This window comes from Rattus norvegicus, chromosome 8, assembly GCF_021556685.1.
Source record: "Rattus norvegicus strain SHRSP/BbbUtx chromosome 8, alternate assembly SHRSP_T2T, whole genome shotgun sequence".
Taxonomy (NCBI): Eukaryota; Metazoa; Chordata; class Mammalia; order Rodentia; family Muridae; genus Rattus; species Rattus norvegicus.
The window spans coordinates 36,716,659-36,743,615 of NC_141541.1; the positions used below are offsets into that span (position 1 = coordinate 36,716,659).

Sequence of the window (26,957 nt, forward strand, 5' to 3'; positions counted from 1 at the left end):
TATTTTATGTGTTGGATGTTTTCCCCAGCATGCATGCACATGCCTGTTGGATTCCCTGGATCTAAAGTTACAGATAGTTGTGAGCCACTGTGTGACGACTGGGGATTGATTCCAAGTCCTCTGCAAGAACAAGTACTCTTAACTACCGAGCCGTGTTCCCAGGTCCCTCATACTATTTTTATGATGAATCCTCCCCACCCCCATATACAATAATACTATAATCAAGTGATGATGCTTTCCTGCCCCTTTGCCATCAGCAATAATTCTCAACTTCATAAAGCACTCTCAATAGTGTTGAGTGATAGAGCGAGCACCTTTTATTTGGATAATACTTTTTTGTTTATTTCAGAACAACAAACACCTTTATTACACCAACTATGAATGACTGTTTATTTGCCTTCCTGGGCTTTGGTCTTCCACAGATAGAACTCTATGTCCTCGCCTTCCAACATGTAGCCATCTGCTCTGCCACACTTGCCTGGTCTTGAGGCAGTGCAGGTGAGAAGCTCGCCCTGCTGGAACTGGCATTCTTTTTTCTTTATTCTTTCTTTCTTTCTTTCTTTTTTTTTTTTTTGGTTCTTTTTTTCGGAGCTGGGGACCGAACCCAGGGCCTTGCGCTTCCTAGGCAAGCACTCTACCACTGAGCTAAATCCCCAACCCCTCTTTTTTCTTTCAATGTATTTCTTCTGAATTTTCTTCGATCATTGTTTGCTTGTTTGTTTGCTTGTTTAAAATCTCTTCCCCCTCAGGAGTCAGCTTGGTCCCGTTCTTGCAGCCCAGGGGCAGTGCATAGTGGGACTGGTATGGTGTGCTGTCAATAAGCACAATGCAGTTCTTCACGAGGATCTTGATTGGATGAGTTCATTATTGGATGCATTGTAGACAACATCAATGATCCTTGGTTTGCCAGTACAATACTCAGAGCCCCAGGAAAAGTTCCCCACATCCAATCTCGGGGGAAGGTACAGCTCCTTGAACTCGGACTGTGTATATGCAGCAAGGGCCAATCTTAGTGTTGGCAGCAGGCTGTCCCAGCTCATACTTCTGCTTCTTGTAGTAGGGTTTACTCTTACTCCTGGTCTTGCAGGTTTCGCTAGTTGTCCCAAAAAGATGCCCATCGCTCGGCGCTGGCTGGAAACAGGAAGCCTAACATGCTGATACGTAGTGTGATGTAAGGGCTAGGAGTATACAGCTCAAGGGTAGAGCCCTGTCCAGCCCTTAAGAGACTGTTGAGCTAGGAGGTAACTGGACAACTAAGGTGAGGGCAGATTTAGAGGTGCTGAGCTAGGAGTAAAGGGCATGCAAGCCGTGGAAGTCTTAGAAGAACCCAGCCATACAACCACAAGCTTATTGTGTGTGTGTGTGTGTGTGTGTGTGTGTGTGTGTGTGTGTTTCAACTGTGGATCCTAGCTATCTCCTGGGCAGGTGCGCACCTGAGACCAGCCGGTAGCACAAAGTGGGACAGCCAAAACACTCCCGCTACACAGTCTGACACTTTCATACTTTTCTTTCATACTTTTATCCAAAAAAGTAGATTTTTAGTAAATTAAACACACAGGAAGAGTACCCTTGGACTGCCCGATGTTTACTTTTACCCAGTGTCCTTCTTCTGCGGGTATATCTGAGGCCCGCATTCTCTTGTGTTGAAGACAGGAAGTGTGCTCCATTTGATACTAAGGCTCCATTCAGGTACCATTATGTGGATGTTTTCCATATATAGTAACTATAATGTTTTCCGAACTCACCCAGCATTTCAAAATAAACAAATAAAGTTGCTGTTTGGACAGTTAAAAGATGTTTTGAAAGCTGGAGATGAACTCGGGAGGTGTGCTTGGAACAGGAAGCCCAGCTCCTGTTCTTTGGACCAGGATGCCCCGTCCAGGTGACAGGAGGGACCAGACTAGTAGCATTCTTGCTTCTGCCAAATGGCCCTGGTCACTGGGCTGGCTTTGCCAAGGGCAGGCCCCACGATAGGCTCTGCGGACTGAATGCTGAAAACAGAATACTTCACTGTGCCTCTTGCCTGTGCAGCAGGCTTGTCTGCCCCAGATCACACTTGAATAGATGAAAAGAATCCGTTTTTCTGCCTTGGCCTGAGGCCTGCCGTGGAGGCCACAAAGGCGCTTACAGACAAACTTAAGTGGAAAGGCAGCAAAGAAAGCAGAGGGAAGACTTGGGAAACTGGAAGAGGACACAAACATGGCCGTTTCCAGCTCATGCAGATTATCGGTCGCCCCGTGACCTTCTCGTTCTCATTTGGAGACATGAAAATTGCAAAGCAACCCATTCTAGCCTCTTGGGGTTTCTCTGAAGGAACATTGTGTAATCGCTTGAAGAAAATCTGTCAGCTCTAAGGGGAGGGAGGGCACCTTTGAAGAGGAGAAGACCTTGTAAGGAAGACGGATTTCACCCCTGAATCTGGAGCCAGGGATTCAAGAGTTTCTCAAAAGTAAGTAAGGGAAATGTGTATCATGTGTGACAGTGATTTCTAGCATTGTGCTTTGTCTGGCTGGGTAATCGTGAGGACTGGCCCCGCTATTTGAAGGCTGTCTTTGGGAATACCGGGAAGGCAAGTCCTTATTGTAGTCTTGTTCAGGTGAAGAGCCAGTAAGCTAGGAATCTCTCGCCTGAGCATGGACAACTCCTGCAGGTTATCTGAGGTCTTTGACATTGAATACAGTTCTGACAACATAACAGAGGGACGGTCTATAGCTCTGAGTCAGGGTTGAGCATTGGGTGGAATTTTAGGGGTTTATGCCAGTGAGGAAGTTTGATTCTGCTAGGCACTGGAAGGGCTAACTTTTGGCTGTTTCTGGATGACAGGAAACATTTATTTGGGGAGGAAAGTAAGTAGTAAGACTATCAAAATAGTCAAAAGCTTCCAAGTCTATGATTTTGATGGTGAGTCTTCTTCTACATATGACTTTATTTTTAGCCTTCTTTCCTATCTTTTTGTTGCCAATCTTTGCTGATGTGTCTTGCCTGGACACCCGAGCAACTGTATCAATACCAGCAGTTATGCATGTTAACCTGTGGATTCCTGGCTCTGCCCCAGAACGACCAAATCAGAAGACTGTGAGGAAAGACGAATGCACCTATCTAATTCTATTAAATTCGAGAAGAGCTGGGTTCTGAAGGGCCAGAGACCCAACTTTAAATCATACTGCTGCTGGTTGTATGTGATGTTAAGGAAATCATCCAACCTTTGTCTCATGTCTCCAGGCTACAAAGCAGATATAATTGTACTTAATTGAGTCTATTTTTGGAAATGCTAAATGACATATTTATAATGAATGTGCATAGCTTAGCATGGAGCAAAGTAAGGGTCTCACATATGTGAGCGTTTATCTGAACAAACACACGACTTGTGCCCCATGCCTAACTGTTCACATTAATACCATGCCATACTCTGGGTCTATCTCTGTACCTAGAACTCCAGGTGGCTGCATATCAAGTTGATTTACATTTTACCAACCCGTCCCACTTAGCCACACATCCCCACACCCTGCTGTACAAGCAAGTAGCTAGGTGCCTTGAGCCCTTGTCCCAAGTATTTGCCTAGGCCAACTTTCTCTGCTGCCTTATTCTTCCTGTCCCTCTGCCTGCTGGCTCTGTTTTCTGGCTTCCATTTCTGCTGCCTAGCTCAGTGCGCTGGCTTCCTGGCTCCCCGTGCTGGTTTGTGGTCCCAGCCTCTCTTTAAACTGCGTGTTATCTTTATTTTGGCACTATTTGCCATGTTCTGAAAATACTGCCCTCCTCCCTCCCTTTTCCTGCGGACCTCCCAGGGGTGCAATGAGGTCCCCCAGCCTTTGTCAGGAAGAGGTTCCAAATTCCCTGTGAACAGACCCAGATGGAGTAATGGAAAACAATTGGATATTTGTTCAAAAATCACTCCCCTCCTGGCTAGAGTCATTGGTCCATATTCCATTTTATAAACATCTTTATGCTTTACTTTTAAAATCATTTTCACTTCTTTGTCTTTGACGATCGGAAAGGAGATTTTGGTGTTTTTTTTTTTTTTTGTTTTTTTTTGTTTTTTCTAGAGAGAAGGCAGGCTCAGTAAGGTTTGCAAGAGCAATTCAAGTAGCAAGGTAGGCATGCATGTGGCATACAGATATAAAGGGAGGCAAAACACCCATACATATTAGATAGATAGATAGATAGATAGATAGACAGATAGATAGATACATACATACATATTAGATAGATAGACAGATAGATACATACATACATATTAGATAGATAGATAGATAGATAGATAGACAGACAGACAGACAGACAGACAGACAGACAGACAGAGACTGTGATAGTTATGGCTGCTTCCACCTCAAGCAGCCGGTTATTAACTGCTCAGGGCTTGAGATGCCAACTATGTCCGAGTAAGTGGTACTTTCCCCTTCTCATGCTTGTTTGCTTTGAACAACTGAGTCCTCTCCTCAAGAGAGCCACAGAGAAAGAGAGCATCCTTGGCACAGTTGCCTCTCCTTCGTGGTCGAGTGAACGTATAGGTTCTATACAAGGTAGCCTGAAGTAATGTCAACGAACTTGTTCTTGTGTCTTTGCAATGGAAGGAGTCAGAATATGTGATCTTCCTTAGCATTCCCGGGGTGTGCCTGGAGGAATGGCAGCTGTCCATCCTTTCCCCAGAGCAGCTCCTTGAGTCTCTGGTGGGAGTCAGACTAGCACTCATTACATATCTGCTAGCCCTGACTCGGCAGACCCCTCCTCTCCACTCCCATGTAGAGAGGGCAATTAGTTTGGATTCTCTCTCTGAGTCTCTGTCTCTCTTGTAGAAGCAGAAACTTCGCTTCTTGGCCCAGTTTTTCATGAGCGGTTAGCACACTGTGATAACAGTTCAGAGGCACATTTATTTGGGTTGAAGGAGGCTTGGCACCTTAGGACAACTCTGTGTCTCTTTGTAGGTTATAGTGCAGCAGCCTGAATTCTAGGACCCTCTCTCACAGTTACACTGCTCAGAAGCTATTAAAGAATGATATGAATGTGTGTGTGTGGTACGGTGTGTGCATATGAGTGAAGGCGCCTTGTGGGCCAGAGGAGCCTCTCAGAGCTGGAGTTGTAAGCCACCTGACATGACTGCTGAAAACCAAACTCCGGTCCCGTGGAAGTACAGTTCGTGTTCTTAATCACTGAATAATCTCTCAAGCATTTCTTTTAAAAAAATTGATGTCTTCAGAAGGTTAATTCAATGACCATGCAGTAATAAACTATGAACTGAATAGATTCAGGGGACAGAACCCAAACAGAAACATGAATGAAATATATGAAACTCAAGGATAAAATTAATGTGGCTGGAGAGATGGCTCAGTGGTTAAGAGCACTGACTGCTCTTCTAGAGGTCCTGGGTTCAATTCTCAGCAACCACATGGTGGCTCACAACCCACTGTGATGGCATCCGATGTCCTCTTCTGGTGTGTCTGAAGACAGCTACAGTGTACTCATCATATATATAAAATAAATGAGTAAATACTCTTTTTTTTTAAAAGGAGTAAAATTAATAACTATGTAGGCCAGGTCCTGAGAGAATACACTGAGAACTGAATCTGTTTCCTATAATAAACTAGATCTAGGGAGTAATTAGTATCAGACAACATTAACTCTGTTCCCAGCTGCTCAAGGATTCTACTCAGCTAAAAAGCTATTGCGTTTCTATTGGAGCATGCGTGAACTTTGGGGCATCATTTACTTTGGTGCCGAAGCAAGGGCTGAGCATAAAATCCGTTTTAAAACCCATCTCGGGACTTCCCATGTGAAAATAGGAAGTGTTAGCAGCAGAGAAGGTTTTAAGAGACAGGTCTCCTAGCTCAATCATAATGGTCTCTGTAATCCCAACACTCTGGAGGCTGAAATAAGAGGGGCTTCCCTTTTGGACAAGTTTGGGCTACACAGTGAGACGTACCAAAAAAGAAAAGAAACGAAAGAAAGTTCTCTACTGGGAATCTTTTATAACTAATCACTGAGCTCTATGTATCAGCTAGGGTGAGGGAACGCTTTTTGTTTGTTTGGTTTGGAGTGTGTGTGTGTGTGTGTGTGTGTGTGTGTGTGTGTGTGTGTGTGTGTGGTGTGTTTGTGTGTATGTGTGTGTGGTGTGTGTGTGGGTATGAGTGTGTGTGTGTGAGTGTGTGTGGTGTGTGTGTGTGTGGTGAGTGTATGGTGTGTATGTGTGTATTGTGTATGTGTGTGCTCTGTGTGTGTGTGTGTGTGTGTGTGTGTGTGTGTGCACCTGCTTTTAGCAGCAAAGATGACCCATCTGTCATTGCTATGGGGGACTATGAAAGGGAGAATGGTATATTGTATGGATATATGATTATACAAATATAGTGTAAGCATTTATTGACATGAAAAGCTAAACAGTACTACTAAGGAGAGAAATTAGATTACATGCAATATCTCCAGTATGGTCTTATTGGTATAATTTTTAAAAATTCATCATTGCTCAATTACATGCTATCTATTGATTTTCACGTATGCCATGGAATACATGTAGACGAGAGCTTATAGGAGTCCATTCTTCCTCTATCATGTGGGCACAGGGAATTGAATTCAGGCCATCAGTCTTGGCAGCAAGTCTCCTAACCTACTTAGCCATCTCATTGGTCCCAGTAAAAAGCTTTTAATCTATGTATACAAAGTTATATATTAAAATATTAACACCGATTATGCCTAAATTATGGTTCTGCATTTTTTTCATGTTACCACCATTTCTAATTTTGTACCTATAAGCTTGTATTGTTTTTATTTCTTTTAAAATCTTGACTGTTGTTCAGATATATAGACTACTCTGCATAATGTCTCTGGACAAACAATTATTTTCACTTAAACACAAAAGGCGCTCTTCCTTTTGGGCATCTGAAGTAGGATTCAGGAGCAGCTTAGTAGGTCATCAATTACTCATGTGTCCCATGCTCCCGGTGTTGACTCCCGGCATCTCCGCTGATTAAAGCTGTGTTTCTTCATTAGGAAGGCTGAGGAGAGTTCCACGATACAGGGTTACCAGGCAGGGGCTCTGGCGGCAGTGGTCTACTGTGGCTCACTTGATGGCCCTGAATGTATGTGGGAAATCAAGCCGTCCTTTGAGGTAGGACGGTTCTGGTGGCAGCTCTCAGGCCTCTTCACTGAGTTCCTGCTGTGGCTGGCCACTGGGGCCATCTCTAACACTTTAAAATTAGTTCCTGACACAGATTCCTAAAAGCGTGGTCTGACATGGAAGAGATACTTCTGAGAAACAAACTCAGTTCAACCCAAAGGCTGAGGTTTAGAGGTTATGCACCAGCAGACGAGGCTTTATGCAATAGTTTGCTTTGTTCCCCGAGTGACCTTTCCGCCGACACCATCCCCTACAGAAAAAAAAAAATGCAAGCACTTTCGCATCCTGTCCCTAGCCTTCTCCGGAGCCCTAGTAGAGAATAACGGCAGCTGCGCGACTTTTACATAAGGTAAATACTTTATTTACTTTCGTGTTTAATTTCTGCCGCTGCCCAATGTTTGCACAGCTGTTTGATGTCTGTAAGCCCAGAGATTAGCTCTTGCTGTTTTCATCTCCTGTAAACTCCAAGTGCTGGGAACCAGAGGCACTCCCTGTTTGCCTTTCTCTGCCCAGCCTTTAGCATGGTCCCTACTGTACAGGTAAGAACTTAATTAGGAAGGGTGCCTCTCAGTAAGCTTTCCTCATTTCCTTGAAGCTAGCTTTCTCCCTCGGTAAAAAGAAAAGACGAAATCCCTGACCTGCTCAGGGAAAACAGGCTGATTGGCTTCCCTGCTATCATTGAAGTATCATTGAAGTGATACTGAGTAATCTGCTGTTTGGCTTAAGAAACCACAAGGGGGTGGGGTGAGGTGGGTGGGGCAGAAAGAGGATGGGGGCTAGTTTGGAGGCGGGGCTAGTTGTGACTATGGAATGGATTGGATAGAAAAATTGCTCTCTTACCCTGGCTTACTTGCCTATCAAAAGATATGAATGGGTGTGGGGCATGGTGACACATGCCTGGAATCCCAGCCTTGAAAGCTGAGGCAGTGGGATCATGAGTTCCAGGCTGTCCTGAGCTGCATAATGAGATTCTCTTTGAAAAAACGCAACCAACAAGCAACTTTATTGTCACTTCCTCCCACCCCAGAAAAAAAAAATCCAGTAAAGACGTGTTTGAAACGCGTAGAAATGCTTTATCTATGTAGAAGAGCCTAGTTTGAATCACTGTACCTGAGAGTGGAATTTTCTTTGGTGTCCTTAGGGGTCAAGGGAAAAGGCACGGCCAACTACAGCGAAAAGAAAAGCAGTGATAGGAACCGAAGAGCAAGGGTTTTCTTACCCTTTGTAGAGCAGAGTAAAAAGGGTGGAAAGTGGGTTCTCATGTGGGTAGGGGGCGCTCTCCTCGGATATGTAAGACTGCCTGGTGTGTGAGGCAGCTTTTTGTTACCAAACTTGAGGAAGTTAGCTTTCCTAGAGAAAAGGTCTATATTGGCTTACAGGTTTGGAGCCTCAGCTGGTCCTGTTAACTTGGACCAGAGCTGGCACATCATTAAGGTAAGGCATGGCAGACACATGGAGTGAACCGATTTACTCAAGGCCAAGAAACAGAAGAGAACTGAGTCTTACTATCCTTTCCAAGGGCTCCCTTCAGTGATCTTAAGACCTCCCACTGAGTGTCACCTCTTTTTAATTAACATACATTTATTGGTGGGTCTCATCATGATATTATTATGGAAGTGTATTGTGTACATTGATCTTATTCATGTCCCTCTCCTCTCCTCTGTCCCCTCTCTCTCTGGTCTTCCTTTCTCAGATAGGCTCCCTTCTATTTCCATGCTACCCCTCCATAGCCCCCACCTCTACGTTCTGTATATGAGAGAAACATGATATGTGTCTTTCTGACCTGGTATGATTTGCTTAACACGAACTTCAGCTTCATCCAATTATCATTTTGTTATTCTCTATGATTGAATAAATGCCCCATTGGATACATATACCCCATTTTCTTTTAAAAACATTTAAAATTCTTATTTATTATTACTGTATATGTAAGGTGTGTGTGTGTGTGTGTGTGTGTGTGTGTGTGTGTGTGTGCACATGCTGTAGAGCCAGGTAAAAGTCAGAGTGTCCTTTGGGGAGTCAGTTCTCTTCTTCCACCATGAGTTCTAGGGATTGAGCCCAGGCCATCCGACCTGGTACCAAGTGCCTTTTGCTGAGACACTTCACCCGTCTTACACACTTGTCACACAACCATTGGTAGGCTTGTAGACTGTTAGTGTATCTTAACCATTGTGAATCGTGTTCCGAGACAATGGATGTGCAGGAAGGCTCAGTAGTAGGCTGGCCTAATGCCACTTGGATAGATTCCCAGCATTCCTAGGGGGGAACAGCTGGATCACTTGGCAATTCTACTTTTAGTCTTTTTTTTTTTTCTTTCAAGATATAGTCTTAATATTTATTCGAGGCTATCCTGGAAAATTGCTGTATAGCCCAGGCTTACCTCAAACTCATGATCTTTCTGTCTCTGGCTCCGAAGCACTGGGACTATTAGCTGTTTGAGGAGCCTCCGTGCTGTTCTCACTGTGTTTGCACTAATTGACATTCACACCGGAAGTATATAAGCCCTTCGCTCCCAGCTCTCCAGCTTTTGTTGTTGGCTTTCTTGACTGGTGGAAGTCCAAATCTCAGCGTAGTTTTGATTGCATTTCCCTGATGGCTAAAAAAAAAATGTTGAACATTGCTTTCATATATTTATTGACCATTTGTACGCCATCATTTAATATATTTTTTGAGATTATACTACCCACCCCCTTTTCCTCCATCCAACCTATGGACTCCCTCCTCCCTCCCAATATATGCGTGTGTGTAAGTATATGTGTGTATATATGTATGTATATATATGTATGTATATTTCAATGTATAAGTACAACCTGCTCAGGCTGTATAATGTTACTTGTATGTATGTTTTCAGGGATGACTACTTGGTTCTGGATGAGAGACTGGTATGCTTCTCCTGGAGAAGACTGCTCTCACATTCCTTACTTGTCTGGATTGAGGTCTCGTGGGCTGTCTTCCTTCCACTTAGCTCGTCCATTGGCGTTGTCTTGTTGACATCCTCTTTTAGGACATTTACTGACTGAGCTATCTCCTCAGTCCCAAATGCCGCTCTCTATTGCCATATAGACTTTATGAATCTCTCCTTGCTTCCACTTCCCTCAATGTCAACAATGCCTCCCTCGTACTTGAATAAACATCAGGCCTTCTACTGAACACTTACCCCGAGAGGCATTCTGAAGCAACAAAGTTATCATTTTCTTACCTGCTCAACACTCTCTCTTTCTTTGTACCATTTTACAAACTATCCCGTTGCCCTAAGCAAGAGGGTTGTTGCTTTTTATTTTTAAAACCCATCAAAGACTACAGAGAAAACAGTTTTTAGATTACAGCATGACCTGAGAATGAGGGAGTGAGCTGCTGGGTCTGTGCGTTGCCAGCTCTGCTGGAGCCCGGCCTTTATATCACTCAGAGGAGTTATGCTGTTTGTTTTCAACATGAAATACATAGAGGTAAAATTGAGTGGGGAGCAGGGGACTAATATTTTGATAGGGTAGTTTTATTGTTCTGTTTGCTGTATTATGACCCCTAACCCCCACTATATCCAAGCTCATCTGTACTTAAACACAAAATAACTTTCTAAGCCAAGTACAGTGATTAAAAAAAAAAAACCAAAAAACCAACAACATGCCATATAGGATTATCTAGCACAGCTCCTCTCAAGTTGCCTGGGAAACCTCCTATCTTCTGCATTCAGTTTCAGAAGCATAGGTGAACTCTCAGCCAACATGTATTTTGAATCCGGCAGGAAAACTCAGATGCTTTAGACGGTCTGAAATGCGTTCAGCTCTGGAAACTGGAAGTCATAAAAGACAAGATCGTGGGAGGGGAATTGCTGGGAGCACCCTGGGAAAGCAGCAGCCTGGGGTTGAGTGACCTCTCTTTGATCTTTCGCTTTCCCAAGTCACTTTCCCATGCATTCCCTCCATGCTGGCCTCAGTTCTTTAGATCTAATAAAAGGCTTTGGGGTTGGAAGCATCACCACGTGTCTAAGACGAGTGCTGATTCAGGAAAGCCTGAGCTTGGAGGGAGGAATGAAGCATTCAGTGTATTTACAGTAAAAGTGTGTGTGTGTGTGTGTGTGTGTGTGTGTGTGTGTATGTATGTGTGTGGTGTGTGTGTGCAAGTGTGCATGTGTGTGTGCATGTATATGTATGTGCATGTGCATGTGTATGTGTGGACATGTATAAGTGTGCACGTGTGTGTGTGTGTGCGCGTGTGCACGCATACGCGAATGTGTGTCTTTTCTCATAGTATCATCCCACCATAATCACAGCCACCAAAAGGAATTAGTTGTCGATTCTCCCAAGTCACCGCAATGATGTATGCCTCTAAAACAGCATGCTTGCTGGGAAACAGAGCTTCAAAAATGCTCAGTACTATCCCAGCACTCAGGAGGCAGGTGCAGTGCAACCCCTAGTTTGACACCATTCTACACAGTGAGACAACAACAACACCACCACAAACAAAAAACTCTGTACTACATTCCTCTCCAAGACATTTTGTTGCCTCATATCCCAAAATGTAATGGTCGCCTTTTTGTCCATTATACTTTGCACAAAGCTCTACTCGATTGTGCTTGATAAGAAACACAATTAACATATTATACAAATGTCTACATTTCAGTGCTATTCCTTTCATTGTCTGGCCCACATCTAACTACTAATTATGTGTTGTTATTCTGATTCTACAGAGTACAGGATCTCTTAAGATGATTTTCATTGCCCTAAGGAAATACTTGACGCTGTATAGTTTATAAAGAAGAGAGGGTTATATAACTCATAATTTGGGGGTTTGAAATCCTAAACAGTGTGTGTTAGCTCTGGTGAGACCCCCATGGTAACACCCCATGGTGTTACATCACGGCAGATGACACCATGGTTGGATCGGACTGTGACTGAGAGAGATCACAGAATGCGGAAGGAAGCCAGAAACCGAACAGGAGTCAAACTGACTCTTTTGTAATAACCTGTTCTCTAAAGAGCAGGGTCCTAGAAGAATGGCCTTAGTCCCTTCCAAAGGGCAGGTTCCCCCCATGGCCTAACCAAAGTCTTCTAGTTCTCACCTTTTAATTGTTCTAACAGCCAGGCATGGTGGTGCATGGCTGCCATCCAAGCCACTAGGGAGGCCTGAGGCAAGACGATGACCTAAGCCCACAAGTTTGAGACAAGTAAAGACATCACAGAAAATATCTCTTAACATGACCACACAGGGAGTGAGAGATGGGGCATAGGGAGGAGGTTAACCTTTTAGTATATGGACCACAAAGCTATCTCAGAAAACCATTTTTTTCCTGATACTTTTAAAAATGCTGAATTTTTAAAAAGAGTGTAAAGTCAGCTATTTCTTTCTTTTAAAGATTTATTTATTATATATAAGCTCACTGCAGCTGTCTTCAGACACAGCAGAAGGGGACATCAGATCTCATTACAGATGGTTTTGAGCCACCATGTGGTTGCTGGGATTTGAGCTCAGGACCTCTGGAAGAGCAGTCGGTGCTCTTAACAACTGAGTCATCTCTCCAGCCCAAAGTCCACTATTTCAATGTTCTTCATTCTTTTTATTTTGATTTTTTACTTTAGGTGTATGGGGTACTTTTTGTCTGCATGGATACCTGTGTATTACATGTATACCTGGTGCCTGAGGAGGACAGAAGAGAGCATAGGATTCCCTGAAATTAGAGTTACAGATGGTTAGCGGCAGCTATGTGGGTGCTGGTAATCAAATCCAGATCCTCTTGGAAAGCAGCCACTGTTCTTAATTGCTGAGACATCTCTCCGGCCTTCTTCCTTATTCTTCAGATAAGACAAAAATAGTTGGGACTACAAGAGTCATTGTTTCCAGATTTTCTCTTTAAAAAAAAATTCCCGGGGTTGGGGATTTAGCTCAGTGGTAGAGCGCTTGCCTAGCAAGCGCAAGGCCCTGGGTTCAGTCCCCAGCTCCGAAAAAAATGAAAAGAAAAAGAAAATTCCCTACTTTTTTTCTTCTAAATAATTTTCACAGCAATTGAATTCTTCTCCCGTTATAATGGTCAACCCAAGAGGAAAAGTCTGCAGGCTCATTTCACAGGTGGAGCGAGAGAATCTAAGTGACCTGTACAAATGTCTGTGGTCGCACAGGACACAAAATGAAAAGTTACTGCATTTCTCCTCAGCATAGCGATCATTTTCGTTCGGAAGGAGAAAGCGCTGCGTATACTTTGTTTTTAATTTCCCTGTGTCTTTATAGTTCAACAAATAAAATCTAATTGTGGGGCTCTGGATGGCTCAGTAGTTAAGAGCCCTTACTATAAAAGCAAGAAGACCTCATTTCCAATCCCCAGCCCCTTATGTTCAAAAGCTAGGCATGGGCCTGGGAGATGGCTCAGCGGTTAAAGTGCTGGCAGTAAAAGCAAAGGGACTAGGCTTGAGACCCCCAGGACCCATATAAACAGCAGGTAGAAGTAATGGTCCTCCTGAAAGCGGAGGCAGGGGAATCTACACGCAGCAAGCGGGCTAGAGAGACTCCCCATATGGGTGCACTTTCATTTGCTCAAGAATGACGCAAAGTCTCAAGAGACTTTACCTCACAGAACAAGGTGAAAGATACCTAACATTAACCTTGAGCCTCCACACATGTGCACACACACGAGCACACATATACATGCGATTTTGCATACACACATGTGCTAACACCATACACACATACATATGAAACAAAACCAGCAAAAGCCAAGCGTGAGTTCGTGTGCCTATAAACAGTGCTGAGGACAGGCAGATCTCAGGAGCTTGCTGTGTATCTAGTCTAGCTAAAGAGTAATGTTCAAGTTGAGCAGGAGACCCTGCCTTAAGAAATAAGGTAGCAAGAAATAAAGGAAGACATCCACCCCAACACCCCCAGCACCTTTCTTTGCTAAACTATCATTTTTTTTAAAAGACTCTCAGGATACTTTGCTTTGCTTTGCAAAATATTTAATTTTGTAATCTGAAGTTGTTCCGGGTTTGTTATACTACATAGTAACAAGTAACAATAGAAAAGAAGCAAGTTCAATTTTTTCCGGTTTCTTGTCAGTACCGTTTATCAATATGGACACAGTGGTACACAACCAAAGCTGAGGCCCTTGCACTCTTACGTTTTTATGAAAGAGATAAAAACAAAGTATCGGTTTCACAGAACAGCAACCCAGCGAAGAGAGCTTTGTGAAAAGAAAGGAGGGAGGGGAGGCCAGGGCAGACAGAAACATTAAAAGCCAGGAGAACGAAGCTGCCTTGAGGAATAGTGGGAGGCAGAGGCGAGGTTGGTGCCAAGTGAATGAGAGAGTAGATTGGATAGGTAGACAGGGCTTAGGGATTGGAAAGACTGGAGGAAGAGCTTCAGATTTCACCAGCACTTTGGTTAGAAGCAGGGAACCCTGGAAGGCTCCAAGCAAGGAAAATGAACCATTTCAAAGGCATTCTCAGCCTGATGGTGGTCGTGGTGCATGCCTTTAATCCCAGCAGTGGCGATCTCTGTGAGTCTGGGGCTAGCCTGGTCTACAGAGCTAGTACCAGGACAGCCAAGGTTACACAAAGAAACCTTGTCTGAAAAGAAAGGAAGGAAGGAAGGAAGAAAGAAAGGAAGGCATTGAAACTAGACCTTGGGGAAGAAAGAGTGTAAGCCTACCTCGGGAGTGATCTTGAGAGTCTACCTGGATGTGGATGGCTAAGAGGGAAGGGATTAGGTTCAGATTAGAAGGTGGGTCCTGAAGAATTTGCAGACAAAAATGGGTGCTTTGGCCATAAGATGCAAAGGCCTTGAAGAAAGCAATTTTTGATTTTGTTTTGAATATAGATAATAATTTTCTTTTAGAACCAGAAATGTAGCTTGGTAATCATAAATGTTTATCTAGCAGCATGTGGAAAGATATGTAAGATCTTACACACACACACACACACACACACACACACACACGAGGTGGGGGGGAGAAAACAAGCTGACTATGGTGGTGGTACATACCTGTAAACCCAGGACTCAAGGGGCAGAAGGATCATGAGTTCCAGGCTAGCCTGAGCTACATAATGAGTTTACATTTCAGTTACATAGAAAGACCCTGTCTTTGAAAAAATGACCCTGTCTTTCAGCTACATTAATGTTGAAATATCCAAACATAGATGATGTCTGGGAGTCAGCTGGATATATAAGTCTGGAGCTGTGGGAGAGGTCAGAGTCAATGCACGGAGTTCTATTTAAAGTCTGAAGCTGGAGACTGCCCAGGATGGGAGTGTAGAATCAGAATAGGAAGAGCCCAAGGTCAGAGCTCTGAAGTCAACGTTTAGACCACTAGAGGACAGAGGGAGGACAAAGGACTTAAACGATTCAAAAGCAAACATGCAGACAGGTGCAGCTGGTATCATGGTTTAAAAAAGAAAGAAAAACCCTCTGTGGGAGGAAAGTGATGGGAGCGAAGATGAAAAGTTTATCACTTCACGTGTACCCAAATTTGTCAAACCCCAGTGAAGAGGATTCCATAAATCTTTAAAACGTTTGCCAACGGCTAGGGGAAATATTTCAGTTAGCAAATCTTTTTGTTTGTTTGTTTTTCAAGATGGGTGTTCTTTGTGTATCCCCTGGCGGTCCTGGAACTCCGTCTGCAGACCAGATTGGCTTTGAACACAGAGATCTGTTGGCCTCTGTCTCCCGAGTGCTGTGATTATAAAGGCATGGGCCACCACTGCCCAGCCGATAGCAAATCTTTAACAACAATGATAACCACCACCAAACTTCCTTTGTTGCTTTCCCCCTTTTAGAACCGGAGCTGGTCTCTTGGTCAGAACAATAAATACACAAGGCAATGTCAACTGTCGGTTTAGGGAAATTCTTTACTAAGCTTGGCCCACTTTTAACAACTTGGTTGCCAGTTGTTGACTACTATTCGGTTTTGGGATTCAAATAAGCTCCTTTCTCTCCCTTGCTCAATTCCCTGCTCTCTCTACAACTCAAGGTTAGGTTAAGTGTTACAGTCATCTGTGAGGCTGCTATTTGGCTGGCATTACTTGTCTGCACTGTGACTCTGCCTTCTCAGCCTAGAGGGGACTGCAATGCAACAGATCTGAGATGCAGGGAGGGAGTCCAGATGCCACCTCCTGGAAGATGACAGTGCCAAGGCTGGGAGAGGAGGCCAGCCAGCTTGAAGCATCCAACAGCCTGGGGGTGGGATGGGCTGGTCGGGGTAGAGAGGGGTGATGGGGTAGAGGGGTATTCACTCCTCTTTCCTTGTAAATATTGAAGCAAGGCACGCACAGAAAACAAATCCTATCATCTAGCTTTGTTTTATAGTTGGATAGACTTTTTCTTCCTTTTTTCTAATTTTAATTTTTAGGAAATGTTGCAATTCTTGTGATTTATAGATTTAGTCACTGAGGATATTGTGAAGGTAGGGGTAATTGATTATAAGTATCTAGAACAGGAAGGTCAGATGGCTACAGAGTTGCCCAGTGATCAAAGCCTCCGGTTAATATGCAGGCTTAGTAGTAATGATATGCAGGACACAGAGGGCATTTGGAAGATGCTTTCCAGGGGGAGGGAGTGTGGCTCACAACAGATACAGGAAGATCGGAATCCTTGAACCTGTCTATATCTCTCAGCTGTTTGGAAAGCACCTGGAGTCCATTCTTTTTTCAGACTCCATAAAATACAACTAAACATAGAGCTAACAAAACATTTAAGAGGATTTCAACCAAAATAGGTATATCCTAACTCCTTGTTATATCACTGAAGCCCAACCCTGGATTCATCTAACCATCGAACATTCAGTATTTCAGGGTTTTATGTAAAACTTCAGGATATGAAGGCTTTCTGAATGGGATGCAGGTAGACTCCAGAGGATCCGAGAAGAGAGTAGCCAATATATCATGCCCTTGGGCAAAACTGGCCTCCAGTGGTGACCCAGTTCTTCTTCCTCTTGACTGCCTCTGGTATCACAGGATAGTCATATTTCATGCTCAGCAAATCCCCAGACCAACCCAAGTTACTGCTGGATTCATTCTTGTGCCTCTGATAGACACTGCTCACTGTGACCAAAAAGGGACAGTTAGGATTTGGTAAAAAGACTTTTCAATTTCAGGAGGTTTCCAGAGGTCCTCATTTACCTTCTCTTCATGAAGACCCTTACGACCCAAGTGCCTGTGCCTCTTTCAGGAGAGGGCTGTGGCTTCTTGATGTTTCCCATCCCGGTCCGTGCCTCTGCTGTTCTCATTCCGTTGCTTTTCCTGGTTCTATGCTAGGAAACATGCAGGATATTTACTCCAAAGAAACGTTGGTTCTCCTGACACTGTCAGGAAAATGGAATTACTGTACATGTTCATTACTGTACACTCTCTAATTTCTCTCCAGGATGTGGTGAAATCCTGGTTCGTGTGTGCCCTTGAAATTCAGCTAATTGCGGTCAAGGCCATGTTTTACATTCAATGACTCCCACTGAAATGACTAAATGCTGAGTGGACCCAATCACTGCAGTGACATTAGATGATGCAGTATTTGGCATTAATAGGCTTGAGCATAAAAGCAAGTTACGTAGGTTAACTGCCCCCCCCCGCCCCCAAACATTTAGATATGGAACGAGTCAGAAGGACTAAAAGGTATATAGCTAAAAAGGGGAAAGGGGTAGTGGTGGTAGCTGCGGTGGAGGAAAATCAGAAGACTATTCAGCTACCTTCCCTGCATTCTGTCATCCTGATGGTCATTGCAGGTGGAAGTGCTGTACAGCCTTTGGAGGCGGAACAAAAGAACCAGGGGAAGAATCAAGGGCACTGGCATCCAGTCAGGGGGTTCCTAGGGAGTCCCTCCGCTGCTTCTGGATCCGTTGTCTTACCATGAGCCTTCAAGTTCCCAACTCTTTCACCCTTTCCTGCCCTTCTTCTCCTCAGCTTCATTACTTTCAATTTGCTGGTCCAGAACTCGGGATGAAGGAGCTAACTGAGGGAACTTTCAGGCACCCTACCCCTCAATTCCAAAATATAAGCGGCGCGAGTAGATTCTAGCCTCAAATCAGGCAGAGAGCGCGGGCGGAGGATCTCCTGCCTTGCGGCAACGCCCCCTCCCCTCCCGGTGGCAGGGACGGGATTCTGGGGTCAGCAAGGGGAGGAGAGAAGCCTCTGGCGTAGTCTAGGACGATGCCTTTTCCTGCGGCAGCTCTGGAATCTTTGCCCCCCAGCAGGACGCAGAGGCCGACGGGGACAGCCAAAGTGCAAGCCCCGGGTCGGCCACTCGGCTCCCCGCTTCCTCTCCGAGAGGCCCCCAGCCGCGCCCCCCGCCATGAACATGCTTTCCCGGGACAACAGCAGGCGAGGCCTCGCCGCGCGCGAGGCGGCCGTGCGCGCGCTCCTTGCGCCCTCCTCGCGCGTGCTCGTGCCCGTGGCCGCGGTGGCGCGCCTCTTCTCCCGCTGCGGGCGTCGCGGGTGCAGAGGAGGCGGAGCGCTGGAGGCGGAGGCCGAGCGGGCGCGGACCAGCGGGGCGGGGGCGACCGGAGGCGTGCGGGCGAGGGGGTTCTGCGGCGCGCGGCGGCGGCCCGGGGGTCGTGGCGGCCGCGGGAGGGGAGCGCGCCGCGCGCCTGAGGTGCCGACCCAAGGCCGCGGCCCGCAGCCGGCGCCCCCGCGCCTGACGGGGCGGCGAGGCGGGATGAGGCGCTGGCGCGGGGGGCGCCCGGCCGAGCCCCCGCGGCGGCCCTGGGCGGCCCGGCGTTAGGCGCGGCGGCGGCGGACGAAGACGGCGGGCCCAGCCCGCGGAGGGCAGACACGGAGCGGAGAGCGGCGCGAAGCGACGCCGCGGCGGCGCGGCGGGGCCGCGGGGCTCGGTAAGGCGCGGGCGGGCGGGCGGGCTGGCCGGGGGCGCCGCTGACGTGGGCCGCGCGGCGGGCAGGGCTGCGGGGCCTCGTAGCTTGTCCGGCACCGGTGCTTCAGGACGTGCACGTTACGATCAGATGCTCTTGGGGGCATCTCCGGTCTCTCCCGCCTCCCGGGGCCACGGAGCTGCGTGCCCGCCACCTCTCGTTTGCATCCCTCGGCGAACCGGGCGTTCCGACGGCCTCCAGGCCTGCTGCGGCGCTTCCCGCCCGAGGCCGAGGCCGGCAACTGCGCGCCTCCACTGGGACCCGGCTGCTCCCGGAGGAACCCCGGCGCGCGTGGGGGCAGTAGAGCCAGCGGTCTCCGCTCCCTGGGACTCCAGTAGAGTTTCCCTTCTTACCCTAATTGGTTGAAGTTGCTGCTACAGTTGGACGTTAGTGGTGACTTAGTGCCTCCTTTTTCCCCCTTGACTTCCCCCGCCACCCCCTTCATACTGCGTTTCCCATTTTGTTGACAAGAGTAAATATTTATGTTAAAGGTTTCGTGCCCGGCGTGCAGGACACTGCAGGGAGAAAAAAAAAAATCAGACCTGATTTCTTAGCTTTAGTTTGGACCCTTTAGATCCTCACCTGCAGCTGAGGCTTAGAGAAGGTGGCTGGGAGGAGGAGGCCCACCTCAGGATGCTTGGGATGGTCTCATAGTTATCCTGTAGGAAATAGAATTCGGATAATTACAATCTTGGTCGTATGCAGAATTAGTCAAGCTGTAAACTGCTCGAGGCACTGCATGATGCTACATGGCTAGCTGGGCCGTGGCACTGTTGTCAGCATCCCTTTTATTTTTCATTCTTTCAGAGTTTTATTTGGCGCAGATTGAGACCTTTTAAGTGCGTCTGAATGGGCAGAACTTTTCTGATACATTGGTTGCTTTTGTAAACATTCGCCATTATTTGTGTATTTCTATTGGAAGAAGAAAAGGCAAACGGTGCCCGTAGTAACTGGCTCTTGAAGTCCACAAACTGCTAGTTTGATCCAGTGACTGGATTTGTGGGAATATTTTTGAGTAATGATGTTTGTGGTTCGTGAATGCTTTTTTTTTTTCCCCCGTTCTTGAATGAATTGACGTCTAAGTCAGAATCTGCATTTGTTCCCTGGCCTTGAGTGGGAAGGCAGTAGAAGCAGCAGTTGCCACAGCACATCCTCTCTGAGTTCAACCCTCCTGCTGTATGTTCTTTTTCACGGGGTTGTTTGTGAAGATGAGGGACGATGATGTGATTTCCACCAACAGGCATGTCTGGAGTCTGATTCATCCTAAAGGAGCTTCTTCTCAGGACCAGAAGTGAGGTTGGAACTGTGCTGAAGCCAGTTAATCTGTCCCTACCGTGCTCTGTGTAGCCGGCTCTGAATAAAGCAGCACTTTGGACAGAGGCTTGCCCAGCTGTGGCTTTGGTGGCAGCTTATGATCCTGTCCATGGAGATGGGGGCAGGGTGACACAGTGGGGGTGGGGGATGACTAAAAGATGTATGTGGGACAGAAAGGAAGTGTTAGTTGAGGAACCTTGGTCAGTTATATAACAGTTTTGTTTCCGAGGGAGAGTCTAAGAACCAGCAAGGCAGGCTCAGCTGTCATTAGAGCCTTTGATGTCGGGTTGAATTCCAGTAGTAGTTATGTTCCTTTTATTTCCTTTTCCCAACCCCACATTATTTTTCAATCACCAGAAGCTTAGCCACAGTTGGGCTGAGATTTTTAATGGCAATGCATTCGTTTTCTACTTCTTTCTAATTCAGTGTTTCTTTTGCTTTTATACAGAAGATGTTTTTATTGTTGCCTTTTCCTCTTTGGATGACTTTTTTCTTCATTTTTTAAGACAAGGTCTTGGGGATTCCCTTGCTTGGCCTCAAAGTTGATATCTAGATGTGAATGGCCACCAAATTCTGATTCTCCTGTTTCTACTTCCCGATTAAATTTTATATCACCAGACCTCATTTATATGGTGCTTTGTGCATGCCAGACCAGCACTGTACCAGCTGAACTGCATCTCCATTAGAAGATTTTCCCATCAAAATATTCTCTTTCTAAACTGACTGGGCATATTATCCACATAGTATATATAGACTCACTGTTGCCTATAGATGAATTTAATAAATGTCAGGGACTAGCAGATGTTTTCTTCTTAAGACAGTAGCAAAAGAAAATGACTAAACATAGCATCTTTAAAGGCTAAGACTAGCATCCATGAGAATTTTAAGGGTTTAACATGGAATCTGGTATCCATGGAAGCAGTCAAGAGGCAGCGGATTTGAAGATAGGCCATGGCTATAGTTCTGTTACTTAATTACTGTTCTAGTTACTTTTCTGTTGCTGTGATAAAACATGAATCAAAACAAACTTGGAGAGCAAAGGGCCTATTCCAGCTTACATTCCAGCAGGAACACGGAAGCGGGGACTGAAGAAGGTAGCGAGAGGAATGCTGCCTCCTGGCTTGTTCTCCATGGCTTGTTCAACTTCTTTCTTATAACTGCACTGACCCAGGTTATAACTACATGCCTGGTGGTGGCATTATTTGTAAGTCATTAATTAGGAAAATGGCCTCACAGACACACCTATAGGCACTTTGATAGAGGCAGTCCCTCTTGCCAGGTGATTTTTTTTTGTCAAGTTGGCAAAACAAAACTGACCGCCAGCACAATAGCATTATAGCTTTCTGTAGCACAGCTGTCATTTCAGAATCTATTATTTTTAATTATAAAATATGTGTGGGAAAGCTTGTGCTCTGTATAGTTGGGGAGGGTCAGGTGATAGAAAGCATGTAAAACCTGTTATGAGGAAGGAAACACCACCAATACACACAAACAGTGTTAAACCCAGTCCTTTCTCACTTGATAAGTAGGCTTGGCACAGTGTTTTATTAATCTGACTTTTCTTGTTATACAAGGAATTGAACCCAGGGATCCATGCAGGCTAGGCAAATAAGTGCTCTATCTTTCAGTCCCATCCCTAGCCCTTGGCAAATATTTTAAAAGCGAGTTACAATACATAGATAAAGAACAGGAGGCGTTAGATTTCTTCTAGTGCTAAGCTCATGCGATACTTAATTTTTGAGGGGAGCCCTGTGCAAAAACTAGCTTTGGGCTTTTGAGAATTTTTAGTCGCTCTCAGGAAGGTTAAGTGAGTTGAGACTTTGGGTTTCTTGAGAGTATTCGAAGTATTCAAGAACTTCACAAGTAAGAGTATGTAAGATATTTTATAGGGTTAGATGTGTGAGGTATGCATGTATGTTTCCCTAGCAGTCGAAGGCCCAGGGTTTGCCCCCTTGCACTCTCAGAAACAAAGTTTGTGTTTGTCTGCCTTTATGTATGTATATGTTCATGTGGGGTTCGTGTGGGTGTGTTTGTGTGTGGGGGGGGCAGAGGTCAGCCTTAGCTATCATCCTGTAGGAGCCGCCCATCATATTCCTTGAGACAGGTTCTCTAATTATCCTGGAGCTTACTGTCGACTAGACAGACTAGTCAGTGAGTCCCAGGGATTCTTTTTTTTTTTTTTTTTTAAGATGTGTATTCTGGAGATCTGAACTCAGGTCCTCATACTTTTATTGACGGATCCGTCTCTCCAGCCTGTCTGAATCATCTAGGTTGGGGTTGATCCAGTGCAGGCTACAGGCCTGAGTGACTCATGAGCTAAGAGAGGGGGACTTGCTGACCAAGTTGTGGAAAATTAAAAAAAAAAAATTATTGGGAGCTGGGGCTCTCACTCAGTGGCTCAGTTCTAGAGCCCTGGCTTAGCTTGTGTTAGCCCCTGGGATTGATCCTTAGCACTGTAAGAAAAAGCTTTACTGAGATATGATCACATTCATCTATCTTACACACTGCTGATGGCTGACTTGGCATCTAACAGTAGACCTGATTATTTCAGGAGGCATTGAGTCCAGCAAACCCTAAAATCTTTATCATCTAATCCTTGGCACAAAAAGTTTGTCAGCCTCTGATTTAGGACTTGACTTCTTTTTTCTTTCTGTAATTAGCTCAGGTGGTGTTTTCTGTCACAGCCTCATGAAAGTTCTGACTTGTGGAGAAGCGCTAAATTTTACTTTGGAGCCTGTGTCTGAGTGTTCATTATGCTATTTAAAACATTTGGTCCTGCATATCTTGGTGATTTGGGTGTCTCCATTGTAACTAAGAAATAGTATAGTTACTATCTGTCTACCTTAGGAAGTTGTCTGGGGGTGGGGAGGATTAAATGAATGGTGCTTGTCAAATGTTGACACAATATTGACTAAACAGTAACTACTAAGTAAGTGAACGCAATAGCCATAAATTCTCGTCTAAAATGCTGTAATAGTTCTGAGCTCAGATTTTAGATCCCCCCTCCTCCTTGGGTATTATGCTACATTCAATTTTTTTTTGGTTCTTTTTTTTTTTTTTTTTTTTTTTTGCTACATTCAATTTTATAGAGGGATTTTTTTTTTCTTTTACTGAAGCTGTTAGTTTAGTTAGGGGCTAACAATGAATAATTTAAAACATGTCCTATATATTCCAACACATATTTATTAAATATAAATGTATATCAGATAGTTAAGAGAAAAGGAGAAAATGTCTGTTTTTCAGAGGCCCTGTTTTCTGATAACTTCCTAGCAGTATGCTCAAGCTTGCAAGATGAACTTAAATACCACTTCTATTTTAGTGCTGGCTTTTTTCTTTTTTTCTTTCTTTTTTTTATAAAGAGATGTGTGAGAAAGACCTGTTTTAATTAGGCCAGGGGAAGATAACTGTCCCTGTGTGTGCTCTGTACTCTACTTCTTAGGATTTGCAGCAACATTTTTGTAACATTCTCTTTGGAGTTAAAATAATAAAAGTTATTATTATTTTATTGTTTAGAGACTTTGACATTAAACTGTTTCCTTGAGTGTTTTGCTTATTTCCTAGTTCAGAAATAGGATGTGCATCCCAAACGCTGATTTGTTTAGGGTTAATCCCAATGGAAGAGTGAGCAAACAGAAGAAGACCATTGTTCTGACAGAATTAAACAAAACAGAATTGGGGTCACTGTTGCTCTTTCAGCCCTGCAAATTATGTGGCTGCCTGGCCTTGTATGAACCTTAATTGAAGTGAGACGAACCAGGGGAGGTAGAGGAGGTGATAAGTTCCCACACTGCCCTTGGTGGAACAGTGGGTTGGAGGTGCAGTCGTTTTCCATAGTGGGGCAATACTCCATATCTGCAAAACGGGTATGGAACAGTTACAGCACTTGAAAAATGGAAAGGCCTAATATGAGGCGATATCCTCTCTTCAGGAAAAAACCCAGCAAAACCAGGGATTCCTTAATCTGGCAGATCAAGGCTGAACAGAGGACTAGTAAGATCTGTTAAAATAATTACAGTTTCACAGTATACCTGGACAAGGGCTCTTCCTTGGTATTTAAAGGTACTCACTGTAGGATAGGCAAAATAAAGCGAGAGATAGGGTGATTGTTTTAATCTCTCACACAGAAGGCATGAGCTAGAATATATTAAGAGTGAATGTAAAATTGTATTTTCAGAAGTAAGTCAATATTTTGGCTTGTGGCCATCCTTTGGTTAGCTTTTCCTCCTTTCTTAAAGATTTATTTTTCAGGGCTGGGGATTTAGCTCAGTGGTAGAGCGCTTACCTAGGAAGCGCAAGGCCCTGGGTTCGGTCCCCAGCTCCGAAAAAAAGAACCAAAAAAAAAAAGATTTATTTTTCATCTTTATTTAGATGTATGTGGATTCCCCAGAGGTCAGAGGAGAACATTGCATCCCCGTAGCTGCAGATGTACGTGGTTATAATCTGCCTGGTGTGGATACTGGGATCTGTTAACTTGGGTCGTCTTCAGGAGACATGTGATCTCTTAACGGCTAGGGCATCTCTCCAGCCTGTTAGCTTTGTTTGACTGTTGTTTCCCATTAATCTTGGCTCTTTAGAGGTGGTATACACTGAAAACAAAGATGCGGTACCACCATTAGAAAATGTTAGACTAGATGAAGTCTGTAAGCACAGTCTGGGAGAAACTCTGCAGTACATACTACATTCATTTGTCTGAAACAGTAAGATCTTTATTTTTTGTAGCCAAGCCTTTATCCTGGGCAGGTCATCTGACTGCACCCTGCTCCTCCCTTCATTGCAAACAGTCAAAGGACTCCTCCTCTGATGAACATTTTCCGTGCTTTTAAAGAATATGTTATGTAAATTCAGTAATTACCCAGAGTATTAAACACTGACCTTCCCCTAAAGAAGCTACTTTTACAGGGAAAGCAGTTTTGAGCCTGAAGCTTGAGAACTTAGGTGTTTATTTTGACTCTGCTGTAAGTAATTTGTGACCTTGAGTACATGGTTTGTCTCTGTCAGATTCATTTTCCTCAGATATAAAATGAGAGGTCAGATTGCAGATCTCTGAGGTCCTTTTCTGACCCAAAATTCTTTTCTCCTCTTCTTCCTCCTCCTCCTCTTTTTTTTCCACCCCCTAATCAATCCCCCGTGTGTGTGTGTGTGTGTGTGTGTGTGTGTGTGTGTGTGTGTGAGAGAGAGAGAGAGAGAGAGAGAGAGAGAGAGAGAGAGAGAGAGAGAGGCAGGTCAAGAATTAAGCTATGCTCCTGGCTCCTGATATCAACATTTTTTGATTCTGTGATTAAAAAAAAAAGATCAAGTGGGGACTTTTATTTTGCACTGACACATTCACTGTTGACATCTCCTAAGGGAACATGACAGGACTCAGTCATCTTGCTGTATCTGTGGACCTTCATGATCAGTTGTGGTCTTCGCCCCAGGATGAGGGAAACCAAATCTCATTTATCTGTAGCCATCACGTACATCTGCAGATCTTGTATGATGCGACTGCACTGGAAAATAGGTAAGAAAGGAGTCTTGGAGTCTCTGTCCTAGGGAGCTTTGTTCGTTAGGAGTGTTTAAAACACAAGAAGACGACAATGGGATGATGATGACTTGTGGCCTGCCTTATTGAACATGCCCAGCACACGCTGTATTGCCCCCTCTTGAACTTTGGTTACTTTCTCGTTGGAGGAGAAGTAGCAGCTCTTAGAGACTCTGTTAGTACCTAAGTGAGAACTGCTCAGCCCAGGCCACATCAGAGGGAAAGCAGAAGTTACAGATTTATAAACATTTTGTTTATTTAGTTTCTCTTGTGTATGGTATTTGTGAACACATGTGAGCATGCAGGGGCCAGAGCGGGACTTTGGGTATTTCCCTCTTGAATTCTCTGCCTTATTTCTCTGAGACAGGTTCTTTCACTGGCCCTGAAGATTGTCATGTGTAGTTCTTTCTTTCTTTCTTTACCATTCTTTCTCTCTTGTGTGTCTTAGGCATACATGGCTATGTTACTGGCAAGTCTGTAACTGTTTTCTAGATGCCTTTCCTTCAGCCCCCCTCAGGTTTTATCTTGTCATGTGTCTGCCCAGCTTGTGACTGCATTTCCTAGCCTCTCTGTGATAGCTAGGCATGGTCATGTGACTCAGTTCTGACTAAATGGATGTGAGCAGGGGTGGTGTGTGTGATATTTAGGTCATGGCCTTAGAGGGGAAGCTAATTGCCTTCCACTTCCTCTTCTTCAGTCCTGTGGATGGTGGTGTAGCATGTTCACATAGTTTTGGGACATACTACTCAACCTTGTAGTTGAGAGCTTTGCTTTTGACGGCAGTGGATGAGTAATAAAGGCCCCTGATCATTTTCGCAGTGACGCCGTGTCCTTGCTTTGGTCTCCTCATTTTTTAAAGGTAGATAGTGAGAGAGGAATATTTTTCTCCCCAGTCATTGTTACCTTAACTGAAGAAATCACCTGCTTTAAACCACCTTTACTTTTACCGCAGTCTTCCGTCTGCTGCCCAATTGCTTTGTTCTGTTTGCAGCAGAAACTTTTGAAGAGTTGTTTATAACTGTTGTTTTCCCTGTCCTACCTGGTTCTCTTTAGCTTGATCCATTTGGTGCTGTCATTCTACCCTTCCACTGACAATGCTTTTTTTTTTTTTTTTTTTTTTTTTTTTTTTTTTTTTTTTGGTTCTTTTTTTCGGAGCTGGGGACCGAACCCAGGGCCTT

The 26,957-nt window shown here is 44.7% G+C and overlaps 2 protein-coding genes across 5 annotated transcripts in view; one reads left to right on the forward strand and one right to left on the reverse strand.

Annotated features, from left to right (window-relative positions):
- The first annotated feature begins 2,138 nt into the window (after positions 1–2,138).
- The window catches only part of Arhgap32 (Rho GTPase activating protein 32), a 257,921-nt gene continuing 233,102 nt past the window's right edge, over positions 2,139–26,957 (forward strand). For 2 of the 4 annotated variants that reach the window (XM_087561825.1, XM_087561827.1), the window contains exon 1: positions 2,139–2,449. The gene's annotated coding sequence lies outside the window, so the exon portion shown is untranslated. 4 annotated transcript variants of the gene reach the window in all.
- On the reverse strand, positions 14,028–26,590 carry LOC134480129 (potassium/sodium hyperpolarization-activated cyclic nucleotide-gated channel 2-like). The gene is made up of 5 exons (XM_087564318.1): positions 26,531–26,590; positions 19,527–19,603; positions 19,092–19,267; positions 17,206–19,008; positions 14,028–17,127 (listed from the first exon to the last, which is right to left on the reverse strand). The coding sequence occupies exons 1-4, from the start codon at positions 26,588–26,590 to the stop codon at positions 18,221–18,223; spliced, it is 1,101 nt and encodes a 366-aa protein (XP_087420444.1). The 3' UTR covers positions 14,028–17,127; positions 17,206–18,220.

Coding starts and splice junctions, on each gene's coding strand:
- LOC134480129 (XM_087564318.1), bottom strand. CDS start 26,590: ATGATCAGGGGCCTTTATTACTCATCCACTGCCGTCAAAAGCAAAGCT. Junction 19,604..26,530: donor GCAAAGCTCTCAACTACAAG/GTTGAGTAGTAT, acceptor TATTTCCTACAG/GATAACTATGAGACCATCCC. Junction 19,268..19,526: donor TCTCTAAGCCTCAGCTGCAG/GTGAGGATCTAA, acceptor CTGGAGTCCCAG/GGAGCGGAGACCGCTGGCTC.